The 24,900-nt window shown below is 36.7% G+C and overlaps 1 protein-coding gene across 12 annotated transcripts in view; it reads right to left on the reverse strand.

The window, feature by feature from the left end:
- The window catches only part of CTNND2 (catenin delta 2), a 645,784-nt gene that overhangs the window by 301,883 nt on the left and 319,001 nt on the right, over positions 1-24,900 (reverse strand). For 8 of the 12 annotated variants that reach the window (XM_027681490.1, XM_027681462.1, XM_027681429.1 and 5 more), the window contains 3 exons: positions 17,234-17,326; positions 8,075-8,109; positions 7,478-7,594 (listed from right to left, as the gene is read on the reverse strand). In XM_027681490.1, the coding sequence (XP_027537291.1) occupies positions 7,478-7,594; positions 8,075-8,109; positions 17,234-17,326 (245 nt within the window). The remainder of the gene's footprint in view (positions 1-7,477; positions 7,595-8,074; positions 8,110-17,233; positions 17,327-24,900) is intronic. The other 4 variants (XM_027681495.1, XM_027681470.1, XM_027681446.1 and 1 more) reach the window with 1 other exon arrangement.

Raw genomic sequence — 24,900 nt, forward strand, 5'->3', positions numbered from 1 at the left:
TCCCATTTCTCAGAAATCTACATGTTTAACTACTACTTCAAAAGACTGAACTTGACTCAGTTGAGAATTTTTGTACAACTTTATCTATGAGAACATACAATGAATAACTGTAAGACTACCCTTTAGAAAGATTTGCCCCATTACAAATTGGGCAAAGATGATTTTGAAACCCCAAAGTTTTGAAGCCAAGATTGGCAAAAAAACTTGGATTAGAAGAGATGAATGGAATAAGGAGAGGCATCCAAAATGTCCAACTATAAATATTTAACCTAAATATATTGCAATACTAACAGAAGTTTCCGCAAAAAAATCAAAATTTCCTCAGACTTCAGACTTCATACTCTGAGAGATTTATTTGGAGCTATGAACTGCTGAGTCAGACAACTGCCAGGTTTGCATTAATGCAGCAGATAGAAAGATAGTGTAACCCATGTTATGCATTTCTGCCACTCCTACTCCAAAGACTCCAATCCTGAAATAAAAGGGGCATGCACACTTCCTAGGTATTTTTCGGTTCTGAAACATACTTAAAGAGCACATGATTTTATTATTGTGTATGTTTACCAAGAGATCCCAGGAGAACACCTCCTTTGTGTGCACAAAGAATGACTCAGCTGGATAGCCCTGGCTCTCAGAGCAGATAATCAAATGGAAATAACTTCATCTATCAAAAAATTGTGAGGTCCACTGATGCCAAATTTCATCTCATTGAGCATGTCAGCCATCTGACAGGTGGCAATTTCATAAAACAAGAGCTATAGGATGGAAAACATAAACACACATCCTTTTACACATTCATTGTGTAAATAGTGCCTTTTTCTTTCAATCCATTTTTAGTATCTATGAATAAAGCAGCTGATAAAGGCTGAAAATCATAAAGGTTGAACAAGAAGTGCTCTTTCAAACTGGGACATCTGCTTTCATGCTGCGTAAGGAGGATCTCTCTTATTACAAAAAATTGCTGAAACAAAAATGAATTAAGAGAATAAAATAAGATTTAGCCTATCTTTTTAGCCTCAGAATTAGACAGGTTATTTATGTGAAAACTATATCTGTCAATGCAACATCTACATATAAGTGCATATGATAAAAATAATCTGTTCTTGCAACATAAATCATTCTTCAGAAGAAAAAAAATGAACATCTAAATAAATGGTACTGCTACCTACTTGTGCTGCATTTGGGGCAAATGACTAAAAGAGTAAATATGTTGTGGGATTGAGTCCCTGCTTTTTCTTCCCCAGAAGGACTTAGACATCCTTAAGTGCCTGCAATTCTGTCAATATGTAGCCTCAGTGCACTATGAAATGGCCTTAGCCAAGAAGACAGTAATATTAAATCTACATTGTATTTATTCCCTTACCAATGTGCTGGATTCTGCAATTAATCCTGAGCACCAGGACAACAGGGTTAAAGATATAAATAAAAATATATCCAGAAAATGTGGGGAAAAAAATTTGTCTGGAGTACTGAAAATGTTGGACAGGAAAAACTGCAATTCTAATATAAACCCACTTGTTTTTTAATTGAAATTTAACATGTAGCATTTAAAAAATATCAAGATATTTAGGAGAATGATCCAAGAGGCTTTTTGATACATGTCAATTAGAACTCTTGTTGCTGCAGTCTGTGTTATTGATTCAGAGAGCAAAAAAGGAGGGTTGTCACATGAAGTGATTAAGCAAGTAAAAAACAGTGAAATGATTCTGTTTCAGTTAGAAACGTAAACAACAAAAGCTTCATAAATCTGTCCCATAATCCTTTTAAGACTGGTCTTATGCTCACCTTGTGGAAGATGAAGCAAAGGAAAAAGCATGAAAGATTTAAGTATAGATGCCTTAAATTAAAATTAGAGACTTCTGGACTAGCAGACATTTGAGCTTGTGGTTTAAGTTAGGAAAAAAGTGTCAGTGGATTTACTCAATAATCTCAGCAGTCCATCCTTTTGCTAATGCCATGACAGAGGAAAAAACCATTGCCTGTCTCCATCACTGTAGCCTGTAAGGATTCGATAGAGACTGTAAGGACTCAGCATGTTCTGCAAGGATTCAGTGAGCTTCAGCTAATTATCATCTCAGAAATTGTTTTGATGATAGCATTGTGACAGTCCTCTAATGAGACACTGTAATGACCTACAGAGGAACTAGTAGAAGGGAAAGAAATATAGAACCAATATTTTCCTCTCATTCCATGTTTATCTTACACTACCCATCTCTAAAATGCAAATTTACAAACATTGGCAGGAAAAGGTAGTTTGGTCTTAAGACTTGCTTAGAGGACTGCAGTTTCTCTGTATTACATAGGATGGACCTCTAGGGGCCTCAGGAAATTCATCAGGACCTTTCCCACTTATCTGCAGGCCAGACTGAACCTTATCAAAGCTTAAAGACAAATGTTCTCAGCAACCACCCTTCTTCACTCAAACAGTTGTATATCTGTGTTTACTCTCCTTCCTTCCATGCAGCTTTCTACCTTTTCACTTGTTCTTACATATGGGGGGGGACGAATGAAAAAAAAAAAAAAAAAACCACCAAAAAAAAAACAAAAACAAAAACAAAAAAAAAAAACCAAAAAAACCCCCAAAAGGAGGTGCATTAACTAGGTCATAAAAGGAATGGATCTGAAGTAGTTGTGTGATTTGAGACAGTGGTGCAGTGTTGGGAAGGGGAGAAAAAAATCTCTTGCTTCCTTTATCCCACATTTTTCCAAGATTTCTAATCTGAAATATTAATTTTTGGTCTCTACAATGCATACTCAGCCCTTGAACAGTCTTATTTTCACGTCTTTCCCCACTAAAATAAACAATTCTGCCATGACAATACCTTTCCTGAGCTACAGCCACTGTCTGAAACATCCTGGGTGTTATCTCTGTCCTGAACTAAAGTTTGTTCCTCTGTATGTTTCCTTGCCCAGTGATTTCAGGTCCTACACTTACTGTGCATTCCCATCCCTATTCCATGACTCATCTCCAGTGTCTTATATGTGATTACCTTGGCTCTCACGTCCCTGGTCTTTCCCTGATCCTATTTCAAGTGACAGCTACTTATCTTCATTTGTGGAAAAGCAGTATTTTCGAGTTCCCATTAGAGAGACATAATGGTGGAAGGAAGAAATATCTTCAGAGAGGAGCAGCCAGCCATGCTGGGTGTTACAGCAATGTAGAGCAAGGAGGAGAATCGATCGAGCGCCCTCGCAGTAACACTGAGGAACCAGGCTGGTCCCTAGGACACACTGTAGCGAATGGCTACTGACACTAGCAGCAGCCTGTACATGCCCACCCTCGGGGGCTGAGGGTATGTGTGGACCACTGTAGTTCTGCTGATGACATCCCTGCAAACACTTAGGACAAACTGAACTCCCCTCTGATGCCACAAAAACTATGTCATGTTTGATGTAAACTGGAGTGACACAATCTTGACAGATCTAGAGCTACATAAAGAGAAATCTCTGCAGTACGGGGAACTGGACCACTGAGGTGTAGGTTCATGTCTTAAGTCAGATGCAGCTCCTTGACAAAATTCTGGAAGTTTCCTGACTTTTCGTCTGTCACTTGTAACTGGAAATACATAGTTTGGGGCAGACAATTTATACTGAGTTGAGACAGAAGAAAGAGATGGGCAACAGTGTAGGAGCTCCCCTCAGCTGGATATAACCTTGTCCCAGGGTCAGCAAAACCACAGGAAGCTTGTATGAGAGCTCGCAGCAGTCACGAATCTGCCTGTCTGATAGTAATTTTAATCCAGTGATCACTCTGCTTTCATTTCACCAAATTAACAAGAGCTTTATATATTTAAGGTTTTTTACATTTGCTGATTCACTTTCAGTAAAGATAATTAGCGAGCATCTGTACTAGCAATACAGAACCCCTCCTGTGTAAGCCCCTTTCATGTGACTTGTCCCATTTGCCTTTTTTTCATGGCTTTTATTTGCTACTAAAGGAATAGCACATGTGAAGTGATGTTGAGATTTAGAGTATTATAGCAGCTGACTGCTACGTGATGACTTTTTAAAGCTAGGTCTGAGAAAATCAGAGTGCATGAAACCAAAGCGTAAAGATTCTGACTACAGACACACTAATCCTCTACAGAGGCAGAGCTACTGATTGATTAACTCATTAGACTAAATGCACACTAGTCTAGATATTCAGAAAAAGAAGCTGTGGTCACATCCCTGGGCAGGCTTTCATGTGATGATTTAAAAAATCTGCTTCAACTAGACTAGAACTGCCATGGCAGGCTGGAATGCTCTCCTCAGAGTCAGTCTTGTTACTTAAAATACAGCTTTGCAGTCAAACTGCAAAGAAGTAAACATAACTAAAATTGTCAAGTTAGGAGCTCAAAAGTTATGAAATGCCAGACTAAGTTTCCTTTTCTGAATTATCCCTCTTCCCCTCCTTTCTTGTCTTACAGACAGTGCACAAAATGCAAAACTATTCAGTGTTTTGTAGCTGCCTCATTTTTTACTGCATGACCTCAGGCCTCCATTGAAAAATGTCCAATACAAATTAAAAAAAACCCAGCATCCTGGTGGATTATTCTGTGACACAACATTTACTTCAGATGCATCACAAATAACAATTTTTGGAATACATGTAAAGTGAGACATCTCTATAGACTTCATTTCCTATTTGGAGATTGACAGGATTAAGAACAAAGGTGTCTATGAAATACAAATGCTGTGTGTGAGACATTTTCAGAGAGAACTTTAAATTTCCTTTTGTATCACACTTCTTTTTTTTTGTTACTGTGCTTCCACAGTGTTCTGCTCTGTTTGTTCTCAGCACACCTAACTGGGAACACCCAGAACGAAGTATTAGTAGAAGATACCTTTAATGTTTTCACAACTATAACATGAAGAATTTAGGACATGAAGGAGAGACACAAATTTTAAGTAATTACAAGATTTTTGTTTTCATTGAACATGTGTGTTCTGCTCATTGCTTAGAGAAGTCAGAAGCACTCTCCCCTCAGCTTTGGGGTAAATGAAGCATGGACAGAAAATGTACAAAATAGGGCATGATAATAATTGTTTTATAATGCAGTCATAAGAAATTTGAATTATGGTTTACAGAAAGCCTTGACTTTGGTACTTTTGACTTTGCAAACACAATAACATTTTAACTGTCTGATGTGTTTGTGGTATTTTACTCTAAATTGAAAAAAGACCCCCAAAACAGAAAGAAAATCCAGTATATGACATCCTAATTGTATTTATTAGTGATTAGCAGAGATGCAATTGTTAGCTTTGGCATATAGATCTGATGCTTAATTAAAACCATGAACAGCAAATAGCAATCTAGTTTCATTACAAGTTGTGCCCGAAGCAGAGGAATATAGGGCACTATGACAAAAGGCTTCACAGATATTTCCTGACAATGAAAACCAAACTTGCAGCTCTTTGGGGGGAAGCCTGCTCCCTTGTGAGCATGTGCTCCTGCCTGTTCTCTCCAAACTTATGTTTCTTAGAGACAGCTACCGTCCTGTCCATAATGCTATCAGTTTTTCCTTTTCTCAACTGTCATTCTCATCACTCTATGTTTCCTCTCTTTCCACCTAACTCCCAATCCCATGAACAAATCATTCAGCCAGGCAAACTCAGCTTTCAACATTCTGTCTGGACCTCCTTCTTCAACAAACCTCAGTTCCTCCCCTGCTGATGCCCTGCACAATCCATCTCTGTTGCTCCTCTTCTCCATCACTGTTTTCCATTTGCTCATGTTCTTTATTGTTCTTCCTATCTATCTACATTCCTAGTTGTGTCTTAGCTTCTTGTGATACTCTCAAGAAATTTCTTTAGTACTAGTTTTTTTCACATACCCAGACTTCAGTCCATGTACTGTTTTCATCTTTCCCTAAGATTTTTTTCTTAGTTTCCATCTCTTCAGCCAGTTTCCCAAACAAGATAGCCCCTCTCTGCTTCCAATCTCCTCTATTGTCATCTAGCCAGTTTCATTTTTCTATCATAGAATCACATTTTGAAGGCAATCCTTATCATTCTAATCTGTTCGTTTTTCCTCACCCATGAATGAAGAAAAAACAGGGCTTACATTGCTTCATAATGTTTTCCCAATTTTGTTCAGATCAAGTAACATCTTCACAGATGTCAATCACACAGACTGTGTTCAGATCAAGCAACACTGTAACAAAAGTTTTAGTGACATTGTTGGCCCAGAAATCTTATGCGCATGAGAAGTGAAAAATTTTCTACTGTCCCAGGATTGTCAGCTGTGAATTTTACTGCAAATCTTGTTTTAAAAGAATGAAAAATATTCTGACAAATTAGAATTCTGCATCCAATGCAAAATATCTTCCTTCTGTCACCTGACTACTACATTGCAGGTGATGACTTGTCATTGCTAGAGATGGTTTGCAGAAGGTGGATGTCACATTTCATCAGCCTTTCCAGATGAAGGGGAGATTATCCACTTTGATTTCAAGAAAACTGAATTTGGGCAGCCACCTCAAAAGATGTGACTCAGTCAGAAGGTACTAGGCGCAGGGGATCAACTGAGCAGTGAAGGAGATGTAGAGCAATACCAGAGAAAACTGAAAAGCCAAGCCAGTGTCAGGAGCTGCAGTGGGAGTGAAGTGAAAATGGATATATACTTTGGCAGATAGGAACAGAGTACAAGATAGGAGACTGAGGAAAAGGAAAGAAATTAGGGAAGTAACCTGCTTTTTCATCATCTAGTGCTATACCAGATAACAGATCTGTTAACACCTTGGAAAACTTTGTCTCAGTGTGACTCAGGAGCACAAGTGTTGGTAGACATTGTCTCTACAAATATGTTGAGTGGCAAGTCCCTAGTTCACTTTTGTTGTTGTTTAGCCTTGATTCACTTCCCCAGTGACTGGTCCTAGCCAAGAACCTATTGCATAATTCTGCAAACAGTATGGCTGGTAAACGACCAGTGAGCCAACCTTTGAGAAAAGACTTCAGCTTTGCTACAGCTGCCATTCTGTGCATCATCTTAAAAAAGTTCATCTATCTGTGTACCCACTAGAAAATTTTAGTCTTAAGGAGTATCAGGTACCTGACCAAGTGGTTACCATGAGACATCAGAATTTCTAACAGCCACACACTATTTTTCTTTTTATTACTTTTGCACAATCAAAAACTGCTGCTTGAAAGTTGCTTTTACGGTGGTGATGCTTAAGTTTTGCAACTTGACCTTACAGTACAGTACAGGAACATTATAACTAGAAAATATTTTCCTTAAAATATACTCCATGCAGTTTGTTTTGTTTTGTTTTGTTTTGTTTGTTTGTTTGTGTTTTTTCCTGAAAAATTAGCAGCAAGATTCCCTCCATTACAAACAAACCCAAAAATTAACTTGCAAATGCAAAGAAGCAATTTACCTGCTCACAACTACATTGCCTTCTGCCAATATAAGAAAATAATCAAGAAAAACACTAAAAGACATGCATTCAGTTTTAAAGCATGAAATTTTCTAGAACACATACTTCTAGCAACTTACTTTCACTGGCTGAATAGTCCTGTGGATCAAGGATCCCTGACTCCTGCAGTGATCTAATACATGAGTCCACCAGCTCCAGACCAGTGGTGAGTTCATCTTCTATATCCTTCTGACCATCTGTGATAAAATTAATAACATGAAAATGTCAAAGAAGAGCAAAAGATAAAACCAGTTACAAGACAAATGGTAAAACCAGTGATATGTGACTAAGCATTCACAGTTGATAAAGGACTAGAGATGACAGCAAGATCACACATTCAGAGGAGGCTGGCCATACTGAAAACTATGCCATCCTTTTGAAAACAAAATGAGAAAGTTCAGGTCTAATCTTAAGAAAACTAGAGACACATTTAGCAATGCCTCCTCTCAAAACTCTATGTTAGTTTCAGTATTCTTTTTGTCAACCATAACATCTTTTTACAAATTTTGCCAGCTTTTAAGTAGAGTTTTTACAAACTAGCAATGAAAAAAACCCACATGCAAACAACAAAAAAACCTCACATAAATAAATGGGTTTTCCACTCCATCTTATTCAGGAAAAAATGATCATTCTGGGAGAGAATATATGCAATACATATATGTAGCTAAGTACATTACCTTGCGTTTGCCAGTGAAACTGCTCTTCTGTTGAACTGAAATAAGAAAAACAAAAGTTTTAACTTTTAATTAAATGATTCTGTAGTGTGCCATGAATATTCAGATATAAATCTATTCTGAAGGAACTGATTTAATAAAAGAACTGACTTAATAATAAACAACATACTTAAAATACGTAATTTTACATATTTTTTAATGAATGACTTGCACAGCATTCACTCAGCAGGAGGGAAGAATCTTTACTTCTTAATCAAGAAATTTAAAACATATATATAGAAAATGCCCTCTTGGTCTTGATAGACAAACTACACTATTTCAAAGCAAAAACATGAACATACTTAGCTTTTTTGGATCCTTCCATTTGTCTGATTCTCCATTTTTATAAAGAAAACTATAAATTGCTTTCTCAAGTGAATAGTTACATGTGATTTCTAAAAGAAGTTATGATTCCTGGTTCTACTGATGATTATGTGCATTTTTATATTATTCAAATATCCAGCTAAGTTAATTCAATTGGCCTACACAAGAGAGTAAATTTAGATGTGTTTGTGCTTCTATGTACAACCACTTAAGCAACAGAAGGTCTTAATTTCAATATAATGAGCATGCACACTAGAGGATTGGTTAGGTAGGGTTTTTTTAATATAAAATGAATGATATATTCAAATGAATGATACAATGAATTATATATTCAATTAGGCAATGAGTACACTTTCCTCAAAGTTGTGTTCTGTTCATGCTTCAATATAGGTCTTTCTCACGTGCCAAGAATACAAAAGGACTGAAGTTACTCAATACTAACCATTCTTTTGATAACAGTGAGCTGATTATTACAGCAGTGATCAAAACATTTTTCTGTACGTTTTACAAGATATTTACAGGGGAGAACAAAATTAACTGTCACATCCATCGGTTAAAAAAACAAAGACTGAAATTATTTTAACTTTTCAAACAACTATATTTATTTCTTTCTGAGGTTGAGAATAAATGCTCTTTTTAATGAGTAATTGGATTTAAATCTTGAATTGTTTTCCCTTTTCCCAACAGATGATGGACCTCTTATGAATATGTGAGTATATCTCCTAGTATCTATGTTCTGAACAGTAATAATGTAAATGAAATTAAATGCTTCTTTTTGGAGATCTAGTTTTACAGTATAGAACTTGTGTTAATTAATTATCAGATTTGATAGTGCTAAAACAGAGAATAATTACCTAATACACATAAAATAGTTCTAAAAGGATTTTTAATTTCTAGGTGAAATCATAAGTGCTAACCTGACAAATTCATATCTATTAATCATCCTCAATTTCCAAATACCTACGATCTCTGGTTTATAGTGACTCACTGTAGTGAGATTTCATAGATTAAGAAGATAGTCCTTCAAGGAGACAGTCAACTAAAATGCTTGAAATTCAAGTCCACTGAAGTTAACAGTATTGAAGATAAACATTGTCAGAGTCCGCTGACAAAAAAATAATAACTGCAAAGTTACTGGAATAAATTACTTTAATTTAAATTACCTTTTGAAATAGTGGGTGGTGGAGACTACAGACAGTGGCTCTTTTTGAAATAACACAATTTTAAATTCCTTTTGCTTGATTTTCAAAATCACTAAATAACTGCAGCTTCAGCTGACAAACTGGTACTTGAGAGTGATCTTCCTTTCTGTAATTACCATAATCCATAACAAGTAATATATTACTTTCCACTATACAGTCCCTCTTCCAGTATCCAGATTTCTATGTGATAGATATCACCTCAACAAAAAGAAAAAAAGTGTAATATCTCAGGTGGCATTCTGTCTGGCAGAATGAATTACTAAATGTTGCTGGCAAGAACACACTGATATAAAAGCCTATGCCACCTTATCCAAATCAGCAAGAAAAGAAAATCAAGTCTGTGCATAAAGAGTGAATTATCATTTCCAAGAATTCCAGCTTAGCCCTTTTTAAGCAGTAAACTTGTACAAAATGTAACTAAGTTCATTATGTTCAATGAATCACTTGTGGTAAATTAGTAGTAATCCCTAATATCACTTGTCTGACTTCCATAGGAACATTGTAATATATTCATATTAATCTTAGGATTGCAATAAATTTTTACTACATTTTGGCTTTTCAAGTTTTAATTACAAAATCACAGAATATGCTGAATTGGAAGGGACCCCATAAAGCATACTCATGCTTCTCCTCACCACTACTGTAATGGTCTTTTAATAAATAATGTAACTCTTATAGTCAAGGTAACAGATCTACCACCAAAACTTTTATCCAAATGCTACCTTCTTGGTATATGTAGAATATGAAACAGGCTGCCAAGGGAAGTGGTGGAGTGACCATCCCCAGAGGTATTTAAAAGATGTGTAGACGTGGCACCTGGGAATATGGTTTAGTGGTGAACTTGGCAGAGCTAGGTTGATGGTTGGACTCAATGACCATAAAGGTTTTTCCAACGTAAAAGATTCTACGATTCCCTATTAAAATTGTATTTGCTCCTATAAGGATATCAATATATTCTGGTATGAAAAGAGTGCTATTTTCCCTAGCTAAATTCATGATCTTTAGCTTTTGAACAATCCAGTATAGTTGCATACTAAGCTGCCATTTCTTGGTTACAAACCAATGCCTCACCCTTGCAGAGAAACATCTAAAGGGTTTGCCTAGAAAAACTTTATTAGAATTTGCCACAGTTTAAATTTATATACTTTGCTTTTTTATATTGTTTACTTTTTTTTTTCCTTTTTTAACTGAGCTTTTCCTGCTTTTGGCCTGAAAAATATTCTTGAGTGAAGCAACCCGACGTGTCTGTGCAGGGAGCCTTTAAGCTGTCACACAACTGTGCCAAATCTGCTCGAGTGAATAAAAGGGTGCACTTTTTTGTCCTTTCCTTTTAGGTGTCTTCCAGCTTCACAAGAGATCAGTACAACTGACTATGCATTCCCATCAAATACATCAAAAGATAAAAAATAATAATTAACAGAAGTACTCTCCTAATAAATTTTTCAGCAAAAAGTTTTTTGATTCATAGTTTTTCTAAAGGAAAAGTTTTAAATTCATTATCAACCACTTTTCTGCATATTCCTATGCCTCATTATATCAGTTTGCAAACTCTAGCATCTTTGACTGAAGAAGCTGAGCAATTAAATACTTAAACAAGATGTTCTGAAGTATGGAAACCTGGACCCACCTTAAGAGTTTGAGGAGGGAATTTTAACCAGAATTACACTAGTTTAGTATTAGAAAATACTAGCATAAAATATTAATGAGTTGAGAACTCAAACAAGTAGAATTATTACTTCCCTTAATTCAAAACCAGAAGAATAATTATGATTTATTTGCTGTATTCTTCCTTTGTTATTGGTAAGCATTACATCCTGTATCTACTTCAAATGTTTTAGGTACAAATAAGACTAACATTCTACTTAATTCTATTTGAGTGATATAAAGAATCCTCCATCATGATTCAACTACGCAAAACTTGATTCTTCTATACTTACATTGTCTTTGTAAAAAAAGATGTATTGAAGAAAAATCCCAGGGAAGCAGAATGATTTAAGAATGAGAAGATAATGCTAAAAACCAACCAACCAACCAAAACACTTGACTAAACAAAAAAGAATATTATTACATGTTTAGTTCTTGGTGTTAACGTTGAAGCTAATGAACCTGTCTTCTGTAAGGATGCACTACACTTTGCCTAAAGCTTTACCTTAAATAACCACCAATGCAACAAAATATTCCAGTAAAAGTTGGTTTACCTCCCTAGGCAAGAATGAGCAAAGTAAACATCCACAGACTGGTCATCTTGATTCTGGCTGAACTCCTATGTTCCCATTTCTGCATGCATGTAATAAAAGCAGCAAAGTAGTGAGAACCCTCTATGTGTGATGTTGCACATTAGGAGGGTGAAAGGCAAATGAGCACAGCATGCTGCAGGGAGCTCGTTTTGGGGAGCATCACTTGGGGAGCTCTACCTGCCTCTGCACAGCCAGGAAACATCAGAAACACAAAGCATTGCAAAAATGCAGAGTTTCTGTAGCCAACAAAGGATGTCTGATTACTACCAGCATCTATTTACATCAAGTTTATCCCCTTTCAGGCACGAAAAAGAAGTCCCAGAAAAATCCCCACCTGAACTACAGTATGTCTATAAACAATCAACAAATCAGGTTTTAGGGAGCCTTCATTATTTTTTCCTGCACCTCAAGTTAAAAAAGCATGGTAAGATGGGCTCTGTGGAGACAGCCAGCACCAGCAGAACAAGATGAGCTACAAAAGACCATCAAACACCTCTCTCCACAATTTACAGGAGTCAAAAGTAGTTTTGGTGGCATACACTTGGTGTTCCAAGTGACACTAAAATACTGCTTTCCCGGACCATGCTCACCAGCCACATTTCTATAAAAATAACGAGAATCCTCATGGGAGATAACCCAGAGGTGGGGAATGCTGTTGAGTACTTTGGCAGAGGAAAAGCTGCCTGAGACATTCTCAGACAGCATTGCCATAGGGCCTATACAAACACCCAAGGATTTACTTTCAAAGCAGGTGCTGGGGAGCAGCAAGGGCACTTTGGACTCAGCTGAACTCCTAGGAGTTGGGAGTGTGCCTGTGCCACTGGCAGTAGGAACAATGGTGGGGCAAAGGTAAGTTACACCAAACCCCCAGCCCAACGTACGCATTTTTGCACCCTACCTGGTCACAGCAGTACTTGCAGTATCGTTTGGGTTTAGTTTTAGACATTACACGTTCTAATGTGAGACCTGACCCCCTTTAGATGAATGCCTTGATAGTTTCAGAACCATTCAGTGCAAGGAGGTTCACCACACTGTACACACTCCTACCATAATATTTATTATGCAGCCTGTAGAAATTCTTTTTTTTTTAATCCCATGCACCAGTATACATCAGTGCACATACACAGTGGGTCATATCATTAGGTTATTCAAGTCCTCTGCCTTACTGCTCCTCAGAAAAACACCACAGCAAGGAAACCGTTTTTGCTAGGAAGGGATGTAAGTCTTCTTTTATTCACTGTCTCTGGCACACCCCTTAGTTTATCACAGAGTCTGCACACAGGCTGCCAGGGCAAATTCACACTTTTATATTCCTTTAATTATCCAAGAAATGTTTGTGTGCCTCTCCTTTGTGTGCATTCAGTTTACAGTTATCATTCATTTTTTGAGAAAGTGTTACAGCTATCTGCTACAATGAAAAATATATCTTTTTATTGTTTTCTAAAACAATGAAATTATATCTAAAATAATTAATGAAATTATATCTAACACTACTGTAGAAAAGGTATGAAAGGATTTTATGAGGACTTTTATCAGCACATGATCTTTTCAATTATTTCTACAACGGAGCCACACAAACATTGCTGTATATAATTACAGGCAGATACTGGCTCGCTGATTTTTAAATTGTTTTTCTGGTTGTGGAAGGTGAAAGAAAAAAGATTCAGAAGCATTTCACAAAAAGCAAGGCGGTTGAGAAATTAATATTCCATCTAAAGCAAAGGAGAAACAGATTTTAAATCAGTGGTACACTTCAGGTTATCTGCAAAATAGTAAACAACTTTTAGTATCAACTATGTGGCAGAGAAAAAAGAAACAAACAACCTAAGAATATATTTTACATTAAATAATCCCATGCAAAAGTACCAACCCTTAAATAAATTACCATAGGAAAAAAAAAACCTCAAGAGCAACTTTTTGTTTGTGGCCAACTTAAATTCATTTAAAAATCTCTGACTTTGGTAGTCACTTCCTTCACTTCTGTCAATGTGACATGCTAACTTCTCTCCAATATTTAATAGTACTCTATTAGTCAGCTGCGGTATCAACTTGGCTACCCTATCAAGAAGTCCTTTTGATGTTTCAACAAACCCCATCCAATCCCCTCAATGATCCTGAAAAATGTAAAAAAAATATCCAACAAACCAAAATAAAGAAACAATATACCCACATATTTTACTGATGACTGCTCTTTTGTACCTTGTGAACTTCAAACCGACTTTTAAAATGATGACGATGTTCTTAGCTGTAGATGCCAGAAAACCGTTCAGATGGTTAATTCCCACGTTTATTAGAAAAGCCTCGCTTCAAGTTCCTATGGGGAAGGAGAACTGCCTAATTGTTTTCCCCGACAAATTATTGTTATTCCCTAGGTTTTAAAAAATCAATAGCAGAACTTTGTGGCTATGCTATGAAAGTTTTTTACTTCTTTTCAATGATGCAGGGAAATATTTGCAGCCAAATTTCCAGATAAGTCTCAAATCAATGCTTTCATCTGCATTTAATACTTGCAGAAATTTACAGACAAGATTTTTCCTTTAAAAACAGGTTTTAAACTCCTCCAGTCCTATTTATATTCAATTTCCCTACACTGATTGTGCTTAATAAAACTATTCTATTTCTTCTTATTTAAATGTGATTTAAAGTTCAGGTGCTACACCACTAAGAGCATTATTTAAGCATGGAGCATGCACTGAAAGCCAGCAGCAGTCTTGCATTCCACAAAGTCACTGCTCAAGTACTTGCAGTGGGGGTAGCAAAGGCTGTTACTTAATGGACAGAGTATAACACAGTCTGTTTCCCTGTAGTTTTTGACCATTCCTCCTGAAATGGTCTACAATAGTATCAATTATACTAAATTTTATTTTGTTACTGAATTCAATTCACACAGACCAACCCCCCCAACCCATTTACTTTAGTTTTGAATGAACTTAGCCACCTAGAGACAGAACACTTGCTACTTAGCTTCCAGTACCAGCCAGTTTCCTTTAGCTTCAGTTCTGCAGACAGTTATTGGTGTAACAGTGAACACAGAGAATCTTTTCACAGTGGAAGCCTGTGAAGCTTTACTGTTCCAAGGAAAAGAATTTGCAGGGCAACATGTATATGGTGTATTTTATTTAACTTTAAACTTGGAAGCAATAACAGCATTAAGGAAACAAGTACTATGTGATTGCCCTGTTCTCAATCTTCTCTTGATGTCCATTTCATGCCCCTATGTATTCTGGACAGGATACTGGGCTAGATGGACTCCAGTTCTGAATCAATACAATCATTCTTTTATTTTTATTTAGAGAAGCTAATATCAAACCAAATTACTTAGTTTCGTAATTTCCCATTATTAATTAATTAAAAAAAGGATATTGGTACAGAAAAAGAAGGAATTAGCTCAAGGCTGGATTTCTGCTAATAATGTTAGTTCTTTCTGTTTGCTTCAAACCTATTTTTATTTGAGAACAGAGCTCATTTCCAAAAATGAGCTCCTATACAGGAGCACATTAGGAATAGAATTAAAGAATTTCAGTTTCAAAGGACATACAAAGACCATTGAGTCCATCTGCCCAACCACTTTAAGGTTGACCAAAGGCACTGTTCAAATGCCTCTTAAAACCCTGACAGGCTTGGGGCATTGACCACTTCTCTAGGAGCCTGTTCCACTGGTTGACCACCAAAATGCTGGTTAAAAAATGCTTCTTGATGCCCAGTCTGAATCTCCCCGGCTGCAGCTTTGAACTGTTCCCAGGTGTCCTATCACTGGATCCCAGGCAGAAACACTCAGTACTTCCCTCTCCCCTCAGGAAGCTGCAGAGAGCAATGAGATTGCTGCCCAGCCTCCTTTAAATTTTAAATTTTGACACTTCTCCACGGTATAGGAGTTTTGATAGCAGTGTACTATGATATTCCTTCTGTCTCGGTGCTAGTATTTGGATCTGATCCAAACCAAACAAGTGCCTAAAATGGTATCTGGAAAGAACTTAAGTGCTCAATAAATGAATCAGAAATAGCAAATTAGAGAAATCAATAATGGAGAGGTAGAATCCTCTCTGCTTTGAGGCAACTGAGCAGTCTGCTGCCTAAATCCCAGCACAGTCTATCACTACCCATAAAACAGTTCTTCAAGCATGCCTTATTGACAGCATTGCACAGAAAGTATGATCATGGTCGTCATGCTTTAAAGAAAACAGTACTGAAAACACCCTGAAAGATAAAATGAGGTCTACTTTCTTCTTTCTCTCCTCCCTCTTACCCCAACAGCTCAGCTATTAAAGCACTTGTGCACAATGTGATAGAACTAGATATAAAAAAATATTCACTTGCATGATATAAAAGCAGTATCTAAGTTGAATGTAACCATCAGGCTATTCCCTGTCTTTCCTGTTGAAACCTCAATCCTGTATAGAAAATAACGCAGTATTTTAGGTAAGAAACTCCATTATAAAAGACACCACCACAGTTACCTTCTCTTCACATCAAGTTTTGAAAGATTTCTTCAGAGAAAGAGTACGGACAGTAGCACTCATATAAGGAAAGGCAGTTTCCCAGCGGAGCAGAAAAAGCTACTGAAGATCAGGGGCTGAGAGTGAATTTCATGTAAGGTACCTTAAACAAACTGGCCAGCTTTCTGACTTTGAGTAAGAAACATTCAGTGAATTGAGATTGATTCTTTTTCAAGGCACATAGTTCCCTATGCATTATATTACCACTACAGGAACTTAACCCAACCCATGAAGACAGTCACCTAAAAATAAGCATTACAACACACCTTTTCAGTATCTGTTTGGTTCTGGTCTTTAGTACCATAACATTAATTTCCAAATAAATATGGCAAAATATAAATGAAATTCCTTTAAGGAAACCCACTTCTGTACATGAATATTGCAATAGTTCCTCCTGGGATAGCTAACTGCTAGAGCAGGTAATAAAACACATTAGGAACATGAAGCTCCTCATCTTCTCAATACCAACAAACTGCACAAGGGTACTCCTTCAGCAGAAGACTTAAGCCTTAACATGGAGATCAAGCCAAGCACCACATGCTGACCATTGTTTTAGGTAAATTATGTAAAGTACAATCACATTTTTATATGACTATTTCAGCTACAGTATTTGTTCTGTGTTGTCCCTGGTAACTAATAGAAAGTGATTTCTCTGGGTTTTGAGGGGATGATTCATTTTAAATTCAGCATTTCCTTAGGGAAATAATGCAGACAGAAGCCAGACAGCCTCTATCTTGAAGAAAGCGTATTCCATGCAGGAAATTCCCAATACACACACACAAAGCCTGTCTTTCTGTGAAATCACACATCACAGCCCTTCCCAGTTCTTCTCCTCTACAGACTCTTCACATTAGCTTTACTCACCTCCTTCCAAGAAACCCCCCTTCACAGGGCTCTTCACCTTCGCCTCTTTCCATGTAAACAATTCTCTCCTTTTCTTTCCATTCCTTCTCCCCCCTACAGAAAAAAATACAGAGCCAGGATGTTTCTTCTTTCTACTTAGCTGATGGTTTTGCTACTTCGTTTCCTGCAGCTTATGCCAGTTGGGGCCAGATGCAAACTCCTACTGTGCCTCCATAGTGGCGCAAAGTCCTCCATATAACTGAGAATATTCTTAACATCAATATATTGTCTGAATTTTGACAATTGACATATCATGCAAGAGATTGCATGATAGTCACCTATACCTTATATGTATGTTGTCTTTTATTTCTGCATTCTTCACCAGATGTGTGGACATGAAACATGGTCACAAAACAGGAGTAGATTCTGCAGGAAGCAGGAAAGATTTTGTTGATCATTTTAATGGGAGGATTAAGTAAACGATTTGAGGTGTACACTTAAAAAGCTGGGTTTCATAGATGTTCAACAGACTATTTAAAAGATTATTTTCTGTTGAGAGGAAGGAGGAATAATCATAGGATAACTTAGGTTTGAATGACTTCTGGTATCATTTGGTCTGGTCCCCACTTAAAGCTGGGCTAACTTCAGAATTTATTTAGTTAATTCTCTTTTTTTAAGAGAGAAAATAAAATCTGATAGAAGATGAAATTAGAAGAGTTTGGTGAATTTAGAGGAGACAATCGAAGTCTGAGAAGGGAGCACTGGCTTCCTTTTGTGGCTTTTATAATGTTGCAAGGCTAAAAACTGGGAGAAAAAGAAATAATCAGGGGAAGCTCACAGGTGGGACAAGAACAAACAAGTTCATACTAGTCATTGAAATTTTTGCTGGAACTTAAAAAAATGTATTGAAACATCACAGAAACAGTCAATCCCCAGTCCCATCCAATTTGAGCTGAGGTGGCAAAACTATACTTGTTCTGCTCTTAGAAGGTTGTTTGGTAAGTTTATTAGAAAGAGCTGATGTTAATTCCAGTTTTGAGGAACTGGACTGCAGCTCAGGATGGTGCCTCCAGTTCTGTATTTGAAATAACCTTAATCTTTGATGCTGATGACTTGGAAATTGTTACAGAGTAGTATACACACAACTGCATAAATTAATAACTGATACCACCAGAAACACCAGGCAATACAGAAACACAGGTTTGCTAGAAGCAGTACCAAGAATCATGTAAGCAAGAAATGATAAGTGTTAAATTTACATTTCAGTGCATGAACATAAAGGCAGCAGAAAATTACTTCATAACCTAAACAGTTAGAAGAATGTAAAGGTAATTGGGCCTGTTAGGTGGGTGCTAAGCAGCTGGATCAACCCATGAACAATTGCTATTGATTTATGATTATAACTATGGGAGTGAAATTTCTTATTTGTAAACTGTCTGTTTGCATACAGAGTTGACAAATTATCCAAGTAACTAAAATGGCACATGGTAATAACAGCTATTTAGCTATATGGATCACCTTTAATCACACGTTTATTACTGAAAATGACTAAAGTTATATTAATGTGAGCTGACAAAAAACAAACATAACCTTTAGACAGATTTGGAGCTTTGCTGTAAGCAGATTCTTTTTATTCTGGCTTTTTCCACCACTAAGGCTCAGAGGGGAAAATGAGACTCAGATCCCTATGAAAATAATATTACTTCCATTATTCATTGCCTACCAGAAGAAATACAACACAGGAGACATTACATATGTAAAACCAGGTTCATAGGTCAGACATTTGGTAAAGACAGATGTAAGAAATACATTATATTTTTTAAATTGTGTGCAGGCATTAAAGAGAATATTCCTAAAGAGTAAAAGGATATCTTTGTAGAATTTTGAAGAAAATATCTTCCAGATATCATACTAGTAATACTGAAAGCAATAATATTTTTAATCATCTTTATTAGAAGATTACAATACAAAATGTTGGGAAAGTTACTTGATAACCAAATCAATAATTTCAAATTGTTTTGTTAACAAAAGGATGAACTCACCTTTCTACTTAAATAGAGACACCCAGAACATGAAGTTTCACAAGATAAATATTGAATCTTTTAATCTTGATATATGTACATAATCCACACATTTCAATACCGAATTAAAACCTGGCAAGAGAACTTTGTGATTTTCCGATCCTTTGTGTACCTATGTGTACCTAAAGGTCTGCCAGCCAGGTAAACCATGAAGAGCTGCACTAGTAGCAAGAGTTTAACAAGCGCTCAGTCAGCTTTGGAAGTTCTACTCACAACTTCTTTGTTCTGTTTGGCTTTTCTATAACCTATCTATTGCTCAGTGTCTGCATATTGAAGCAAGTATCAAATTCCATTACCATACAGCTGATTTTGCTACAGATGAATGGCAGACTTTTTCCTAAAACTTGCTGCCTGTTTGGGGCAATCTCAACAGTACTCATGAATAACAAAAGCACACATGTGAACTTCCAGATTATTATTCCTTTAAGCTGCCAAAAAGACCATCTTTCTCCCCAAAAACTTGAGAGACCAAAGCAGAGAGTAAATGGGACAAGTAGTGAAAGCTGCTTGTTACCGAATTATTGCAAAATTTTCCAATGCAAATGTGTCCCTAATGTACTAGAAGAGTGACTTTAAAAATATTACAAGTTCTCATGTTGTGTTTAGGAAGAGGATGTGTTGGGGAATGCAGGAGGCTTAGCTACATGCTTTTATCCCTTGTAAAAATTTAAGAGACAAGTTAGTCTGTGTCCTAGTTAGAACGGCTGGGACCAATTCATCACTGGATGGGTGTAACCCAAAACTGCGTATTCTATAGCCTTCCATGCCATTTCCCAAAAACTGTTATCATTAGAGGCCTGCGAGGTCGGAAGATGTTCCTGTCCTCATACCCTTTTATGGAATTCCCCGCTCTGATACCCTTTTATGGAATTCCCCTCTCTGAGGGAAGGACTGAGCATCCTCATACCCTTTCATGGAATTCCCCGCTTTGAGGGAGGGACTGAGCACTCCCGCCTGAACTGGAGAATATATAAACTGGGAGTTTCGGAACCTTTCCACCACTCGTGGGATCCAGAGGAAGACTGCAGACCACCGCTCTCAACCAGACTGAGACCACCACCCTCAACTGGACTGCAATCACCACTTCTGACCAGACTGCAGCAGCTCTCCCACCAGCAGGTTTTTCCCCTCTCCCTTTACTTTGGACTTGGGGGGGGGGCCCAAGGAACACCACTCTTTGTTCATACCCCAGGGTGCTGGGTTATACATTTGGGGTTTGTGGGTTAAAACCAATTGTCTGTCTGTATAATTGTACTTATTGTATTATTTTAATAAATTGTTATTCTGACTTATAATCTCTCTTTTGAGTTGAGTTCATTTCCCCTGCTGGTTAACTTTTAAACCAGCACAGTCTGTCACTTAAGGCACCACTAAGAATAGAAGAATTCAACTGCTGAGATAGCTTACTTGTGAAAACCAAATTCTACGTACTGCAATCTCAAAGCACTTCAAATTAGAAAAGTTGTAACACTCTAAAGTGTTAAGATCGGGCAGTGATCCTCATTCTGCTCAAGGGGCCATCTAGTACTTTCTGGAGGGGCTGCATAATTATGCAGAAAAATGTTAAACTGTATTAGGTTAAATAAAAGCACTAATTTTCTCTGCTGACTCTGCTGAAAAAGCAGACAAGGGAAATGAAACACAGATCTCAAGTAACTACTGAGCTTTACATTGGCAGATACAATCCTTTAAAAGTCCTTTATTTTGGTGAAAAGGTTGCTGAACCATAGGAATATTGAGTTCTTGGCCACCTATGCAAATCCCTCTCTAGGATGCCTCAACATCACTTGTTCAAAACAATTCATTAAAATTCTTTCTTTCCCATGCCTGGTAGGTCCAGAATTCAGTTAGTTTTCACTACAGCTCATGCCACTAAGTAATACTTTTCTCTTTGTGCCCATCCTAATCACATGTTCTGTGATCAGAAATATTACATATATATAAAATAAAAGTTATCAGCTTTGCATGTATTTCAGCTTTCTTTTCTCTATTTACACTAAACGAAATTTTGAAGGGCTCTCAACTGAGTTATCCTATCATTTAACTAACTCTGCAGCCTCTTTCTCTTCAAATATCTTAATCTAGGTTTAAAAGCTGATTGTAAAATTAAGAATTTTATATTACTTCTTCAGTGCATCTTGGAAACAGTCCAATCAAAAAGCTAAATCTGTTCTCACTGGCAAAACATAGCTAATATGAAAAGTGAGGAAACGGATTTTTTTTTTTTGTCCCTGAATATGAATCACATAAAATCTGTTCTGGATTTAACAAAATTAATTTCTCACAGTATAGAAATGCTAAAGCTCATGGTTGAAAACAATAAGTTTGCTTAAGAAAACAATGATTTTGTGGCCATTTGAGGAAGAACAGTATTTGCAAGTGAGCTTAAGGGCAGTCAGTGTCAAAAGCAGAGACATCCCTATCATGCAGCAAAAACTCCTACTCAAAGCAGGGTCAATGAGCCCTAGCCGTGAGGTATTACTAGTTTTCAATTGTTAAAACTGTATTCAGATCATAATGGTTTTTTGATTTTAAAGAATACAATGAGATGCAAAAACCTTATAAAGAAAACATGAAAAGACCCACTGCTAAACAAAATTTTGAGAATCCCAATTTCAACAATTTTTTGTACTGAACAGTATAGTTCAACTAAACACTGTACAGGACAACTGGATAATTTTGACTTCAATACCCACCAGCTTTGCAGTTAGGATGGATTGGAATAGAAGTGATCTACACAGAGAAAAACATTATATCTGCCCTGTTTTCAATAAGAATGGTGTTCTTCTCAGGAATCATGGTTAAGGAGAATTTGCATACTACAGTATTCTCTACATCTCATGATTCACTATATCATCCCCAGTCCAAAACTGAAGTAAACAGCGGTAATCACAGATTTTGTTATTCTATCAAGCTGGGGCTGGCAATTTCTAAACAGACATTACAAAGTAATGCAATTACTTAAGAAAGCAGGAAAAAATCAAAGCCAACCGCAACTCAAGCCTAGGCTGACTTCCAGAGGTAAAAATTTGCTAATAAATCAAATTGAAATAGTTGAAAGGAAAAGAAGTAAATGCACTTGATTTTATTAAGATGTCATGCAGCACATAATTTCTTTCACAGAGTAAAAAAGGAAAAGTAGATCTAACATATCTGGAATTCCATCGGGCATTTAACCCATTATCACATGACATTGCCAAGTTAATAGCTTCCAAACAAAAGTGAGAAACAGTATAAGATTTGAACATTGGGCATAAAAAAGGCCAGACAAGAGACAACTGGTGGTGTTAAACTGAAGCTAAGCAAGAGGGAAACAATGCAGAATTAGTCAAAAATCAGTCTTGGGGGAATACAGTTTTTCAGAGCAGCATGCAAGACAAATTTAGCCAGTTTAAAAATGAGGCAAGATCAGTACCTGAAACGTATTAAAGAAGTTTTCCACTATCAGATAAGATTGGACTTTTTATTTCTCAGGTTAATTCCAGCCTCATCTTACCATGAAGTGGCTTTAATTTTGTTTCAGGAGACTGAAAACTGTCTTCATTCTCCTTGTGCAAGTACTTTTTTTTTTTCATAATTAAAAAAAAAAGAAATTGCTTTTGACCAGGTCACTAAAAAAAGTAGAAATTTTGAAAATACTTTATAGTCATCTATAAAATAGAATTTATAATAACAATACAACTTCAATTACTCATAAATAGGTCTTTAATTAACTTTTCCATAATATGCTGCCAATAATATAGTCAAATGGAGAGATGTTGAGGAAAGGTTTACTACAATTACCACTACATGCATAAAACACTAAGTTAAAGCATTATTTGGTCCAGTATATTTGTTAATTTCTATTTCACATGGAAACTTTTTCTGTAACTGAAAGAGAAAAAAATAGGATAGCAAAAGAGTAGACACAAAGTTACATTAGAAACATAGTCATTTGTTGCCATAAGCACCACAGTATATGAACATGTTCCATCTGCACATTACAACATATTTTCATCTTTCAAGATGACAAATACAAGTCAGTTTTAATTTCGGATTCCAGGCTTCAAGGAAAATAAATGCCTCTAGTCTCAGAAAAAGCAGCTCTTCATCTATGCATATATACATACATGTATACATGCACAGAGGTACATAGACATAGCATTGACCCATTTGAGTAAAACAGTAGCATCATAAAACAGACCTTACAGATAATCTAGTTCCAACCCCCCTGCTATGAGCAGGGACACCTTCCCCTAGACTGAGTTGCTCAGAGCTCCATCCACACTGGCCTTGAACACTTCAAGGGATGGGGCCTCCATAGCTTCTCTTGACAACCTGTTCCAGTGCCTCACCACCCCCACAGTAAAGAATTTCCTCCTAACAACTAATTTAAATCTCCTGTCTTTTAGTTTAAAACCATACCCCCTTGTAGTGTCACTATCTGCCCATTTAAAAAGTTGCTCTCCCTTTTTTTATAAGCTCCCTTTAAGTACTGAAAGGCTGCAAGGAGTACTTGAAAATCATGTATCTATGTATTAATCTTTATATTAAATCTAATGTTATATATGTATATATTTAAGAGCCTGAAACAAAATTTGGCATTTATAAACATTCAAATGATTTCTTAACATATTTATTTACAAAAGTTGGTATTTTAGTCATCATGATGTTGATATTTTGTAGCTATTCATAAAGATTCTATCTAAAACTAAATACTACTAGGCAAATTGCATGTGAAGTTTAGGTGAGGCACACTAATTGCGGCTAAAAGTTTTATGTCCTATTTTTCATAAGTCACTGTTTTCACCACTGACAGAATAATTTACAAACAGTATTTTGCAGCACTATAAGTCCAAAACACCTTTAATGTTTCCATATTACATGTACACACTGCCTTCTCAAGATTCACATGTACTATGAAGTCTACTTCACACTAGCAGAAGCACTTTCAAGAATTAATGTATAATTAAAATAGCCTGCACAAGAATACAGGTTCCACTCCATCACTGAGTAACTCCCCTATGTGCCAGGTCAGTGCCAGGCAGTTGCAGACAGAGCTGGAGACACTGATAAGAGGTGAGCTCCATGTGACAGCCAGCACCCTCACCTGCCTTGTTAACAGGTGACCTGGTGCTGGGCAGAATCCAAAAATACCAAAGCGCATGAGTGAGCATATCATCTGTAGTAGGGAAGAAGGATCATGGATTTCCCAGTATATCTACATGAGGAAAAATTCCTCTATGGCAGATGGTGTTTGTAGAAATGGTGGCTTGACTGCCTAGTAAATTCCTGTCCACCCCAATCCAAAACAATAGGGTCCTCTGACAGAATTGCAATGTTGCTGCTAACTGCAGCTGTACTCAAAGAGCTATATTTCGGAAAACATTTAACATGAGTTATTTGGGGTTATTTTAGATTTTTTTCTGGTTCCTTTTTTTTTCAGAACTATTTTCCCCTCATCCCACCTCTTGCCTATTACAAAAAGCATTAACTGAACTTATGATGAGACCAAGCACACTGGAATCTCAAATACTATTTATCCAATGAATAAATATATTTATCACAAAAAAATTAATGCATCCTTTTATTTCTTCCTAAACAGATTTTAGGTTCAGATTTTACTCA

This window comes from Neopelma chrysocephalum, unplaced genomic scaffold (assembly GCF_003984885.1).
Source record: "Neopelma chrysocephalum unplaced genomic scaffold, ASM398488v2 Primary Assembly neopelma1_22b, whole genome shotgun sequence".
NCBI lineage: Eukaryota > Metazoa > Chordata > Aves > Passeriformes > Pipridae > Neopelma > Neopelma chrysocephalum.